The 12,635-nt window shown below is 53.8% G+C and overlaps 4 protein-coding genes and 1 pseudogene across 4 annotated transcripts; 2 read left to right on the top strand and 3 right to left on the bottom strand.

Annotated features, from left to right (window-relative positions):
• Nucleotides 1-319: 319 nt before the first annotated feature.
• On the top strand, nucleotides 320-880 carry SAPIO_CDS0494 (annotated as a pseudogene; the record flags this gene model as incomplete).
• A 529-nt stretch (nucleotides 881-1,409) lies between these two features.
• SAPIO_CDS0493 (Sorting nexin 3) lies at nucleotides 1,410-3,377 on the bottom strand (the record flags this gene model as incomplete). Its single annotated transcript, XM_016783260.1, has 4 exons — nucleotides 1,410-1,565; nucleotides 1,643-2,245; nucleotides 2,304-2,684; nucleotides 2,769-3,377. 4 exons carry the CDS (start codon nucleotides 3,375-3,377, stop codon nucleotides 1,410-1,412), a joined length of 1,749 nt encoding a protein of 582 aa, XP_016646460.1.
• Nucleotides 3,378-4,513: 1,136 nt separating this feature from the next.
• On the bottom strand, nucleotides 4,514-7,517 carry SAPIO_CDS0492 (uncharacterized protein; the record flags this gene model as incomplete). Its single annotated transcript, XM_016783259.1, has 4 exons — nucleotides 4,514-5,651; nucleotides 5,715-6,520; nucleotides 6,593-6,778; nucleotides 7,416-7,517. 4 exons carry the CDS (start codon nucleotides 7,515-7,517, stop codon nucleotides 4,514-4,516), a joined length of 2,232 nt encoding a protein of 743 aa, XP_016646459.1.
• A 573-nt stretch (nucleotides 7,518-8,090) lies between these two features.
• Nucleotides 8,091-8,650, top strand: SAPIO_CDS0491 (uncharacterized protein; the record flags this gene model as incomplete). Its single annotated transcript, XM_016783258.1, has 2 exons — nucleotides 8,091-8,171; nucleotides 8,228-8,650. 2 exons carry the CDS (start codon nucleotides 8,091-8,093, stop codon nucleotides 8,648-8,650), a joined length of 504 nt encoding a protein of 167 aa, XP_016646458.1.
• Nucleotides 8,651-9,265: 615 nt separating this feature from the next.
• Nucleotides 9,266-12,633, bottom strand: SAPIO_CDS0490 (putative zinc metalloprotease; the record flags this gene model as incomplete). The annotated part of the gene is made up of 4 exons (XM_016783257.1): nucleotides 9,266-10,916; nucleotides 10,999-11,919; nucleotides 11,977-12,258; nucleotides 12,320-12,633. 4 exons carry the CDS (start codon nucleotides 12,631-12,633, stop codon nucleotides 9,266-9,268), a joined length of 3,168 nt encoding a protein of 1,055 aa, XP_016646457.1.
• Nucleotides 12,634-12,635: the final 2 nt, after the last annotated feature.

Raw genomic sequence — 12,635 nt, 5'->3', positions numbered from 1 at the left:
AAGATTGACAGGAAAAGAGCTAAATCGCGGCAATTTATGTCTTGAGTCCGTAGACTCCCGTCGACTCGAGCAAGGAGAAAAAAGCAGCTTCGAGGTCGTCGGAAAGAACCCACCAAATCCCTTATCGATAAGAGATCTACCACGGCCAATTCCGCCTTTCCCAATCGCGTCTCATGAATTTTTTTCCTAACCTTCAATTCAACATCGACAGACCTCCACGAACAACCACTACCCCAACGAAAACTCCAATCACCCACCATTTCGGATCCCCTCCCATCCGAATCGAGCCGCAAGAGTTTCGGGGAAAAAAACAGAAGCCATGCGCGTAATACGACCCGGGGCCCAATCCCCCCTTACCTTCCTCCAACCAACCCTCCAAACCACCAACACCTTCGTCCCCTCGACCCGCCGCGCATTCTCCTGCACGCCCACCACCTCAGCCCGCCTCATCCGCCGTCCCCGCCGCCCCTACACCTTCACCCAACTCATCCAACTATCCGACGGCTCGACCTTCACGGCCCGCACGACCTCCCCGCAAGCCCTCTACCGCTCGACCAAGGACACGCGCAACCACGTCCTCTGGCAACCCACCGAAAAGTCCCTGCGCAACGTCGAGCTCGACGAGGCCGGTAAGCTCGCCGCTTTCAGGGAGAGGTACGGTCGTGGGTTCGATTTGAGGTCCAAGGTTGAAGACGAGGAGGCGGTCGCTGCTGGGGATAAGAAGAAGGGTGGGAAGAAGGATTTGAAGCATGAGGTCTTTGAGGAGGTCGAGGAGGATTATGATGATGTGGATGATTTGGGCGATTTGATTAGTGGGTATGGGGCGAATTTGACGCCGGATGTTGAGAAGAAGCCGGCGCCGAGGCCGAAGAAGAAGTAAAGGAGGTGGAATCTGGGGGTTAGAAACAGCACGCGGGATGAAGGAATACGGCGGATTTTCAAATGTCTATCACGGAAGCCATGGCGAAAGGACCTCTTTTTGATGGTCATCAACCATTCGAACCCGATTATATCGCCAGAGTTGGATACGGAAGCGGATTTTAGACACGGCTATAGAGCTGGGAGCAGACGATGGCTTCTCAAGCCTGTACTATCACACATCATACACATGTACAACACAAACACAATACAACATGTCTTAACACCTTTTCACCTTGATATCACGCCTCTCAGAACGACCCTGTGAACTTGGTATCTCCAGACGAGGCAGAGCAATCGACCAACGATGAAGAACCTCCCCCGTAAAGAAGTGAAAACAAGAAGTAAAACACTTGATATAAATGCATTCAATAATAACCCGGAAGAGAGAAGAAAAACATACTCTAAAACTACTTTGCTATTCGCCCCCTCCCTCAGGGATGCGAAGTGTACAACCGCACAATCTCATCGGCAACACAAGAATCGGGTCGCTAGTCCGAGTCATCATCCATCCTCGCCCTCGCTCGATCAATCGCCGTATCTCCCGCAGGCTTGTTAGAGGTCTGGATGACGGGCGGACGGTAAAAGACGGACTCGTCATCCTCGGCATCGAGTTGCATGAGGAACGTCTCCCACTTTTCAATGAGCTGTTAAAAAAAAAGCATGTAGCAAGTTAGCACACCGAGACATCTTAAAGAGAGAGAAGAGAATTGGAACACATTACCTCTTTCTGAGCCTCGACCGCACTCTCAAGGAACGTCTCAACTCCACTCTTAAAATCCTCCACCTTCTCCCTCTCAAACCGATCCAACTCGCTCCTCATCAACTTCCCCATATCCTCAAACAACATCCTTGCATGATGCACCTTCCTCTCCGCCTCCGCGACTTCGGCCCCGACCTGGTTCAGCCTGTCCTGCTGGCTCTTCCCCTGCCTCAGCAGCTTGTCGTGGGCCGACCGCCTCTTCTGGAGGTCGGATTCGGCTGAGTGCCAGGCGTAAAAGGCCTTTTGCCGCTGCGTGAAGGCCTGTTTGACCGACCCGATGAGTCGGATGTACTCTTCCAAAACGATGCCGAAGGTGAGCACGTCCTGCTGGGCCTGACGGTCGTAGACGTCGCGGATCGTCAGCTGGAGCTCGGAGAGCGCGTCGAGCGGGCCGGAGAGGCTCGGGGATAGCTCGACGGTGGAGAGGGCGTGGAGGGCGCTGGAGAAGTCGCCAGCGGCCTCGGCCATGGTTTTCCGTTGGGCGACCATGGTTTCTAGGGATTTGAGGAGGGCTTTGAGCTGGTTCTCGAGGGCGTCGAGGTAAATCTTTCGATCGTGGAACCACTGGGAGAAGAAAGTTAGTTAGCAGGTTCGCCAACAAGGAGAATAAAAAATAACTCACGTCGTCTTGTTCCACAAACTTGCTGCTGCTCCCAACACTAATCCCCAAACTCCCAAAAACACCCTTACTCTCCGTCGGCAGCGGCTCCCTCCTCTCCTTATGCTTGATATCGACGTTGAAACTCTCGCTCTCGAGGAAGAGCTTCAAATCGGGATCATGCTGCAACATCGGATGCGAAGAAATCTTGTTCAGCATCCTCTCCAGCGCCTGCCGCCTGCTCTCGACGAAATTGCTTTCGAAGCGACCGACGGCCTGTTTCTCGGGAGGCGGGGGCACGACGACGCCGGGGCAGTTTCCGTGGAGGGTGTTGTAGAGCCATAAGAAGTCTCTGTATCGGCGCTTTACTTCGAACTCGGGCTCCTTATATCCCTTTGACGTAGTCTATCATTCGGAAGAGAATGAATCAGTTGAATGCCGCCCCCTCTAGCTCCGTAGACTCTTCGGAGCAGGTGGATTATTACATACCTTGGTCCGCACAGAGTAAACAATGTGCGACGAAGTCAAATCCCCAACCTTATGCGGATCCCCCACCGTAATATAAAAGCTCGGCTTCGCCGCCTGCTCAACACTCACGCTCGGCGCATTACTCGACGCCACAGTCGGACTAGCCGCCTGAACCGGCGGCGGCGCCCTCGACCCCAACCCCCTCCTGTGTCCCAGCAACTCATCCTCGTCGTCGTCGTCATCGATGCGATGCGGATCCCTCGGGCCGCTGCGGACTGCGATCTGCTGCGGCTGCATCGTCGTGCGCATCTGTTGCTGCTGTTCCTTCAGCGGAGGCACGGGAGGCGTACCCTCGCCGATGATGGCGGCCGCCACATTGCCGCTGTCGCTGGGGGTGTTGCTGCCGCCGAGCGGGCCTAGGGGGTCGTCGACGGCTTCGAGCCGGGTGGGCTGGGCGACTACGCGGCGGGGGGTCGTGCGCGGGGCGCGGGTCGAGGAGCCGCTGTTGCTGAGGGTTAGAGAGGGTTTCGTTTTGGTTGTTGAGGTGCTTTCTTGGGAGGCGGGGATGTCGCTTGTCTGCGACGCGGGCTGGGCGGTTGAGTCGGCCCAGGGTGTCTCTTCGAGATCCATGGTGGCGAATAAAGAGTAAGGCGATGGGGGCGGGATAAAAGGAGAAACGTGCGGTGTAAGGTTATGGAGAATTAAAAGGGAGGGATATGATTTCGGAGTGTAAAGAGATGCAAAGCTGGCGAATGAATCTAAATCCCCTGGACCCTGGGCGTTGGCTTCGGAGGATGCGTCGTCGTCTGCGGAGCTGTGGAGTGCAAAGGTTGAGCACGGTTCAATCAATCATTGATGGTGGCCTGGATTGGAAGCTCCCCCCCACCTGCAGCCTCTCGTTGTGATTCGTCGCCCCTCCAAGATGTCCGTACCTGGAAGCATCACTGACTGAACATCACCTCTTATTATAGCTGCTAGGGCTATAGGATCCAAAGAAGCGACATCGATATTGATCAAGGAGGATATAATGTTGCTACAAACAAGGTCGATTTAATTTTTTTTTTATAATTGTTGAGATTATTTAAATGTCCACAAATACTCGCATCGTTGTACCCTGGTACTTCTAACATTGTACTTCGGTATTTCTCGTCACTGAAGATCAATTCGTTAACAATCAATGAGATACACTGGGCGACACTCTTGGGACAATACGAGCCATTGTTAGGACAATACAATTTCACTTGAGCAACTTCGAACTTGATACTTTTGTTTTAATGGAATTAGTAGTACCTAGTAATATCTGTCCTCTCCGGAACCATTCAGAGAGAACCCAGACAAAAACTATCAACGGTATCAACAAGAAATCCCTTAGCTGTAGAGAGATCTTTGCAAAGATCCAGGAGGCGCAAGTTCAAGTTTAACTTCAATTTCGCAAACACCGTTCGCCACCTTAGACGCCTTTCCATGAAATGCCAAATTTCAACAAAGCAGAATTCCTCGTTTCCCTTAAAACGCTTCCTCTCGTATCATATCGACTACACTCGTTTTTGGTATCACATCCTCTTATCTCCTCTAACGCCAGCGCTCCCCAGTCTCGGACCAATGTCCCCCGAGGGGGAAAGGGGGCACTGAGGGAGTCTGTCCCTCCTCACACAACGTGCGAGACTCTAACCACGAAGAGTATGAAGGGCGCGGATCAGCTCCTCACCAATCGGGGTGAGGCCGTTTTCGTTCGTGCCATCAGCGGCTGAGTTCTCCTGATCCTCCTAGCGATCAGGATCGAAGCAGCCACCGCCGACGACCAGGTTCATGCGGGTCATCTGAACTTTCATGACTGGCGTCTTCTTCGTTGCGAAGGCGCTGATTTGGTCCGGCGTAATCATGACCTCCTTGCCCTTCTTCTTTCCGCCCGTCGTTCCCGTAGCCGCACCACCACCGCTGGGAGCCTGAGTGGGCGCCGTTGCCGCGGCAGATCCTCCAGGCTGCGCCGCCGCAGCTCCCGCGCCGTCAGCAGGCTCTTGACCGACTTGAGGAATGAGAGGCTGTTGGGCTGCCGCCGCCTTGTGGCCTTCGGCGGGGAGCTCTACGTCCCAGATCCTGACCGTACAATCCTGGCCAGCCGATACTAGAACCGTAGACTCAGCACTGAAGCTGAGAGACCAAATGCCGCCCTTCCCGTGGCCGCGCGAGCGCTTGATGCGAGTTCCTTTGGCAAGATCCCAGAAGAAAATGTTGCCGGCGTTATCGGCGCTAGCAAGAGTCTTGCCATTGGGCGCACACTCGAGGGCCGAGATGTAATCAGTATGTCCAGTAAACACACGCACGCACTGGCCCGTGATGACTGACCACATGCGAATCGACTTGTCGGTCTCGTCCGACGCCGAAAAGACATAGGTTCCGTTGGGGTGCCAAGCAATGGCCGAAATGCTCGTGTCGTGGCCTACAAGAAGGCGCTGAGCCGACGCGTGGTCCTGCATCCACACCCTAGCCGTCTTGTCCCAGCCGCCGCTGAGGAAGTAATGGCCATGAGGGCCCCACGAGACGCGAAAGACGGGACCGCTGTGACCCTTGTAAATGCAAAGACACTGCCACAACTCGAGAGACCAAAGGCGGATATGACCGTCACCACTAGCCGAGAGCAGGAACTTGGGACCCGTATCAGGAAGAGGTTTATCCGAGGAGCCAAAGAGACTTGTCATCTTGCTGTCGATGGCATCAGAGAAGGAAACGGAATAGACTGGACCCGAATGACCAATGAGCTTGCGGTTGTTGACCTTGAGATCCTTCTCAGATGCATGCTTCGACTTAAGCGGCTTGCCATCCAGAGTCCATACTCGAATGTACGAGTCCATTGTGCCTACAGCCGCGAGCTTCTGATCCTTTGAGAAATCGAGGCACGAGACACTATCCGGGCTTGTTAGAAGACAGCCTTTAGAATAATGGCACAGATAACTGGAGTCAACTTACCTTCCCAAAGTGTTGTGCCAAGTGAACATGCAGCAGCTTACGCCTGGTCCAATGCCGCCCGTACGGCCCTCAATCTTAAAGCGATCGCGGTTCTCCCGGACCTTCTGCATCTCCATGACCACATCGCGAGCTCGCGAAGGGGGCAGGGGCAGATCAGCGCGGCTGGGAGCGTCATCCGTCTCTTCACGCTTGATCTTCTGATCGAACTCCTCAACCAAGGATGGCTGACCAGGCTTGGGGGGCTTGCGCTGGTCCTCATCCTGCAATTCGGCTCGCACATCCTCACGCAATCCCTCTTCCATGGGGAGGGGACCAAGCTTCAACGCACCAACTGAATCCAACACATCCTTATTCGAGACGCCAATATTCACACCAGGGATACCCTCCTGGGCGTCAACGTCCTCCAGATCACGACCCTCCGTTCGGCGCGAAATAGCCTCGAAACTGAAGGGGGTAATCGGGCCACGGGCGGTCGAGTCGATCTCGCAGTGGGTCTGCAGAACGTACCGTACGCACGCGCCGCCCTGGGAATCCTCGCGCTCGAGGAAATGGAAAAGATCGCCGGCGACGTGAGGGTTGAGAGGGATGCGGTACTTGTTGTTCTTGTACAGGCTGGTGATACGGTTCTCTTTGAGATGCTGAGGAAGAGAGATGGTCGAAAAGGTCCTCAGGTCATCAATGTGGTGCTTCTCGAAGGTGGGCGTCACTGTCTCAAGCAGCTGCTTGGCAACGTCTCGCTGACCGACTTCGATCAATTCGATCCAAGAGTACACGAAGAAGGGCCAAAGGACTTTGGCGAGTTCAAACTAAATCGCCCTCCAGGTGTCAGAAATGGAAAGGAAGTTTCTAAAGGGGTGGCAGGGAATGGAGGAGCCAACCTTGTAGATCTGAAGACTGTTCTCAACCCAGTCCTTCAGCAACTTGAAGGCCTTGATATACTTCCTTGGGCCGTAAACGTCGGCATCGTTTAGAATCGGCCTGCCCTCCTCGTTAATATGCTTGGACTCGTCTCTAAACACAAGCTCAGTCCGGGTGTAGCCCCGTTTCAACAGAAACTCCGTAACCTACGTGTTCATCGTTAGTAAAATGATTTGCCAAACGCCAAGCTCAAACTAGATGAAATGAACGATTTTCGAAGCCAGGCGATGTCTTGTCTGCATGCTCTAGTCCAAAGAGTTGTCTTCCTTGGGGATGAGCAGCTCTTGGAAAGGAAAAGGAGACTAGGATTCTGAGGAGACGAAGCTTGCAGGAGGAAGAAATTCTCCAGAGCCAGTTTGTCAGAGGTGCCTTCCTGTCGGAACGAGACTCTTGTCTCGATGAGTAAACGAAACAAAAGTCTCTAGCTCGAGTCAAGGAACAGCAAGCAAACCCAACGCAGCAGTGTACAGCCTGCCAGTGAATGCAAATCACCCAGAGGTGACATGTTTCAGATCAGGACGAGGCAATGCAGCCAAGAGAGGATAGCTGCTTCTACCCTTTCTGCACTCTGAGAAGATCAGAGACCAAGAGTGATGGCCAGGCTACTGCAGAGTAGGCTGTATTATTTACACCCAAGACCAGACAGATCCTAATCAGAAAGGACAAGGAAAGTACAATTCTGTCCCAGCACCTCGCAAGCCCATACATCCTTTGTGACTGCAGACCGTCCTAGCATTTGGACATGCAGAGAGGCCTAAATAAAGGAAAATAGGCTAAACTTACGATCTGGTTAAGATTCTGGTTTGAAAGCGGAGGTCCTGGGGCGGGCTGTCCAGGAGTGACCCCAGGCGTAGTGGCAGCCGGAGGACCCTGGCCTGTCGACATGGTGGTTCCTTTGATGGTGTTGTATATAAGAGAGATGGAGAGATGGAGGTCGATTTAGTGGTTATGATGGGCGAAAGATCAGAAAGGATGATGTCAACTATGATGACATAGTTGCATGGGGAAAGATGTGATGATGGAGGAAGATGGGGAAAAAAGGAATGAATGACTGAGGGATGCTGGTTTTCTGTCTTGATGGATGGAGTGAGTAAGGCTGATGAGGAAGTCGCGAAAGATGAACAGCCGCGCATAATTGGGAGGTTGCAATGGCTGCGACTGCCCAATCACTGGTGCTAGTGACAGAAACTGTCTGCTTGGGAAGGGGCGACAAAAGTGAATGTCACGTGATTGTACCTGGTGAAGTACCTTGGTACCTGTGCCTCTGCCATCTGCATCCTCTTAAGCTCAAGCTGCCTTTCTTGATCACCACCTGCTCCAAACAAAGCGAACAAATCTCATAGAATATTCCCAGAATTCAAGTATTTCGAGGACCCAAGTCTCCAATTCCTCCAAATACATTCCATACTCTCATATACCCTCATAAAATGCCAATTTTCGACGCCAGCAACCCCCAACATGGCATCTAATCAATCACCAAACTCATTCCAGCCCTTCACCATCTCCGAACGCATCCAACAACTCAACGAGATCGACAAGGTAAACGCCCCCCCTTCCCTCCCATCCTATATACCCAATGCCTCTAACGAAACCAGAAAATCGCCGAAATAATGACCCACACAAGCACCGCCCTAACAGCCCTAACCCCCTCCCCCTCAACCCCCCTCTCCACCCAACAACAAACCTTCAAATCCTCCATGGACGCCTTCATCACGACGCTGCACACCATCGACGTGCACATGAAACGGCAGATCTTCGGCCTCGAGGAAGCGGGCATCATCGACCTGTCTAACGACCGGGCCGATGCGGCGGACCAGAGGCAGAAGAAGAAGGCGGCGACGCTGAGTCCGACGGCGGTGGGAACCGTGGGGAATCTGGATGTGGGTTGGTTGAATAGTAGGAGGAATCGGGTGGAGAGGGATATGGAGGCGGAGCTTTGGCGGACGGGGAGGGAGGTTTTGGAAGGGGGGAAGGGTGAGGGGACGGGGGCTGTGAAGGGGGAACCTATGGAGGAGTGATGGGGGGAACTTGCGGTGTGGAGTGTTTAGGTTCCGGGGCCGAGAGGGAGGGCGCTTCTGCGTGATGGCTTTGTGGCGAGTGCTACGAAGCTAAGAGTAAGGCTGGACGAGCGGTCATCTTCGGTGTTGGAGATTCCGGTGGTGTCAACACACCTCAAGAATGCGTGTCTGGGAGCATGGCCAAAACATTGGGCTTTCCCTTGGGACGCTCTACTATTGGAGTTGGGATCGGCTGTCCTAGATTCACGGAGAAGAGAGGGGGAGAGAGAGACAAATGGTTGGATTCTTCTCCAGTAAGCCAACAGAAGAGATCATACGTCGGGAACCCGCATTCAGTTTGCTAACGACAATCAAGACATTAGACGAGACAATCCCTATACAATTGTACCCTTACAAAACGTTACAAAACAGCTAGATACCCAAGATACAATCAAACTTAACAAGAAACCAATCCGTGGCAATGATACAGCTATGCAAACACTTACATCTCCCCTTCACTACAGCGTCATGTACCTATCCTCCTCATTACCAAAGCTGCTCCAAACAAACATACCGCGCCCACTCCGTGAGAAAACAAAGGAAAATGTGCACACTAGTTAGCAAAACATACAGGTCTTACACACTAAACTTCTTCGTCCCAACAACCAACCCCTCCGCAGCCTTCGTAACCGTAACCCAAACCGGCGAAAACCTCACAACCTCCTCAAACGCCGGTATCACCCCCGGCACATTCGCATCCGCCCACATGCACGCCACCTCTCCCTCCAACTTCCCTCTCTCTTGTTCTCTCACTCTCAACTCCCCATTATGCCCCAAGGGTAGCGCCGCTCCGCCGCCGACGGGCGTAGTCTCCTTCGCAACATCGTAGCCCTCGTCGTCTCCCCACTTGACGGCTACTCTCCACACTTTATCCCAGTCGCGCCTCCACAACCTCACCTGGCAGAGCCCGTGCTCGTGGAACTCGCCGAAGCGAGAGTCCCACGGTGCGGCACCCTCAACGTGGAAGCTGGTGACACGTTTATTGCGGAAGATGAGGAAGCAGGCCTTGGTGTTGACGGCGTCGACGTCGAAGATGGCGGTCTTGGATGCCGGACCGGGGCTACGAGTGATGTTAACGGAGATTAGGTTAGCGAACCGTTTGCGTGGGTCTTCTTCTTCTTCGTCGCCAAGCGCGGCAAGGGCCTCGGGTTGGAGGTTTGGGAGGACGGCCGAGCCGTCGTAGTAGCATGTCCTCAGAGCGTTACGACCCGAGGGCATGCATTTAACCTCCTTCTTGGCGGCGGAGGGCAGTTCGGCGATGATAGGGCGGACGAATTCCTCGAGGCCATCGATGGTGATGTTGGATGCGCCCGTGTCAACGTCGAGAGTCTGCTGGAATAGGATCTTGTAGGTGCTGTTCGAGGAAAAGGGGAATGCCACGAGCGAGTAGAACAGCGTCCCCGCGAAGACAGCGAAGAGGACCAAGGGTGTCTGGTGGGGTATCCGGTGGATGAAAGGCGCCAAGGGTAGGAGCGACAGGATAGCGAACGCACCGATGGCAGCATAGGGCAGGAGGAGAGCGGTCCCATCCGCGCCGGTTGCCGAAGTCGCCGCAGTTAGGAATAGGCCGAGTTGGCCGAAAAGCCATACCGTTACGGGTCCGAGAATGAGAAGTTGTAGGAACCATGTCCAGCTAGGTAGCTCGGCAGACCAAGCTTGCTCGAGGTGGAAGGGCTCCCGGTTATTCCTCAGGACTTGGTTCTGCGGCTCGTCGGTGATGGAGGCAATGGATCGTCGGTAGGTGGTGGAAAATGTCGTGCGGGGCAGGTTTTCCGTACGAGTCGTACTGCGACTAATGATGAGCGGGGTTCTTTCGTCCGCAGACTCTGGTTCTTCGTCGGGGGGAGGAGCCTTGGAAGTCGATGGACGCGGGTCATCACTAAGGTGATCACGCGAACGGAGAGATTCCCTAGAGGTGATGGAAGCAGCGCTAGGCGCCGGCCCTTGAGACCATCTCGAGAAATCCTTCTTAGCCGGAAGAGCAAAGAGCTCGCATAGAGAGATCAAAAGGCAGAGGGAGGTGGCGGCATGGAGGATGACAAAGGGGTAGCCGGCCGCGATATGGAACCGATCCTCGAGCACGGTGACTGCAACGAGGATGGCCCAGCTGATGATGAACAGCCAAATGAAGACGTAGCCCCGGTGCAAAGCGCTGGGTCGCATGGCATTGGCACCTCGCATAATAACCCACAGTGAAAAATAAAAGAGGGAAACCATCATCGCCCAGCTGGTTGATCATCGGTAATGATTAGCCTTACCGTTCAAAGTAGCTTCGTACAAGAAATCGTAAGGGAAAAAGGCCTACTTACATAGCATAGGAGCTGCTATAAACAATCAACGGATTCAACTTCCTCAAAAGCAGCGCCGATCCGGTAACCAACCCACTAGAGAAGATCAGAGCCAGCGGGAACCGGAAGAAACCCCTCCAGCCATTGATAGCGACGGCATTACTGCCACCAACACTATCATGCGAAGAAACCTTGCTCGAGAAGAAGTAGTACTTGTCACTCTTCGCAAGGATCCACGACACGAATAGGAGAACGAGTGGCGAGACGATGAGAAGGCTGACGGACCACCCGAAGAGAGTTCTCAGTCCGAATACGGCGAAACCCTTGCCCACGAGATCGAACCATACGCCGTCGCTTCCTCTCCCGTTCTGAACCTTGCTCTCGTCGTGATCCGGCCTCGGACCGACAAACGCATCACCTGCCTCGCCGGAGAGTGCTTCCATCGTCTTGATGCTAGCCGATAGCATGTGCCACAGGCTAGCGCGGGAGGTATGTCGCGTATCATCCTGCATGGTATGATACATGCTCCTCGGCTCGTAAAAAGCGACATCGAGACCGCGAGCCCCGTAGACCTGGTTAAATATAACATAATCCGTCTGGCTCTTAATGAGGCCGAGAGCGAAACCATCCGAGCCCACGACGGTCCCGAAGGGATTCGGAGCGCTGGAATAAGCCTTGGTGACCTCGAGGTCCGTAGATCGGAAGAGCACGGCTCTACCGCCGGCGCCGGCGCCCTCGAGATTTAAGAAGGTGTGCACGAAGGGCATGACGGGGTTCACGCCGAATGTGCGGGATCCCCACATGTAATCCTCCTCGCCGTTGTTCAGAAGGGCGATGATTCCGTGCTTGGGTTGGTTTCCGGGGGTGGTGAAGTAGCTGATCATCTGCAGGATTGTGACGACGCCGATGCCATCGTCCGTAGCACCGTAGCCAGTCGATACGCTAGATATCTATTGTAAATAATGGACTATGGCAGAGGAGGAATATGGATGAACTTACGAGTCAAAATGCGCATTCACCATAACACCATGATGATTCTCTGACCACTCACTCGGATCCTTCTTCCACCACTCGCCCTCATCATCATCTGTCCCCCGGATATAAACAATAAGATTCGAGCCCTCAAAGTACGTTCCCAACCCACAAGACGGATCGGCCGTCCCAACACTACTACTCTTAGTCAAAGTAACCGTCACATTCGACACGAGGTCATTAAAGATGGTAGCCAGCGGGCTCTTCTCCAAACGGGCATTCGCCTCCGCTTCATTCTTGTTCAATGGCCTTTTTTTTTCACTAGTTAGCTCACTAGATGGTATAATTCACGCGCTCACGAAAAACTCACGAAATCCCATGCCACGACATCTCAGACGTCCATCGCACATCATTCACATTTAAAATATCTTGGATCCGCCCCAAGAGATACTCCCTCACGTCCTCGTTAAACTTGCTGCTAAACGGATGGAATGCCTTAGTGATGCTCGTCAGATCGGCCCACGCATCGTCTAGGTCCACGCCGGGGTACGGCGTCGAGGTGTTCGGTGTGGGCGGGACAGTCTCCTGGATGTAGATTATGGGGATGACGAGGGCGACGTAGACGAGGGTTGTCCAGAAGGTGACTTGGGCGGGGCGGAAGGCGAAGGGGTTGTACCACTTCATGA

This window comes from Scedosporium apiospermum (genome assembly GCF_000732125.1).
Source record: "Scedosporium apiospermum strain IHEM 14462 chromosome Unknown SEQ_SAPIO_0022, whole genome shotgun sequence".
Classification (NCBI taxonomy): domain Eukaryota; kingdom Fungi; phylum Ascomycota; class Sordariomycetes; order Microascales; family Microascaceae; genus Scedosporium; species Scedosporium apiospermum.
This window is presented reverse-complemented; position numbering and strand designations above follow the sequence as displayed.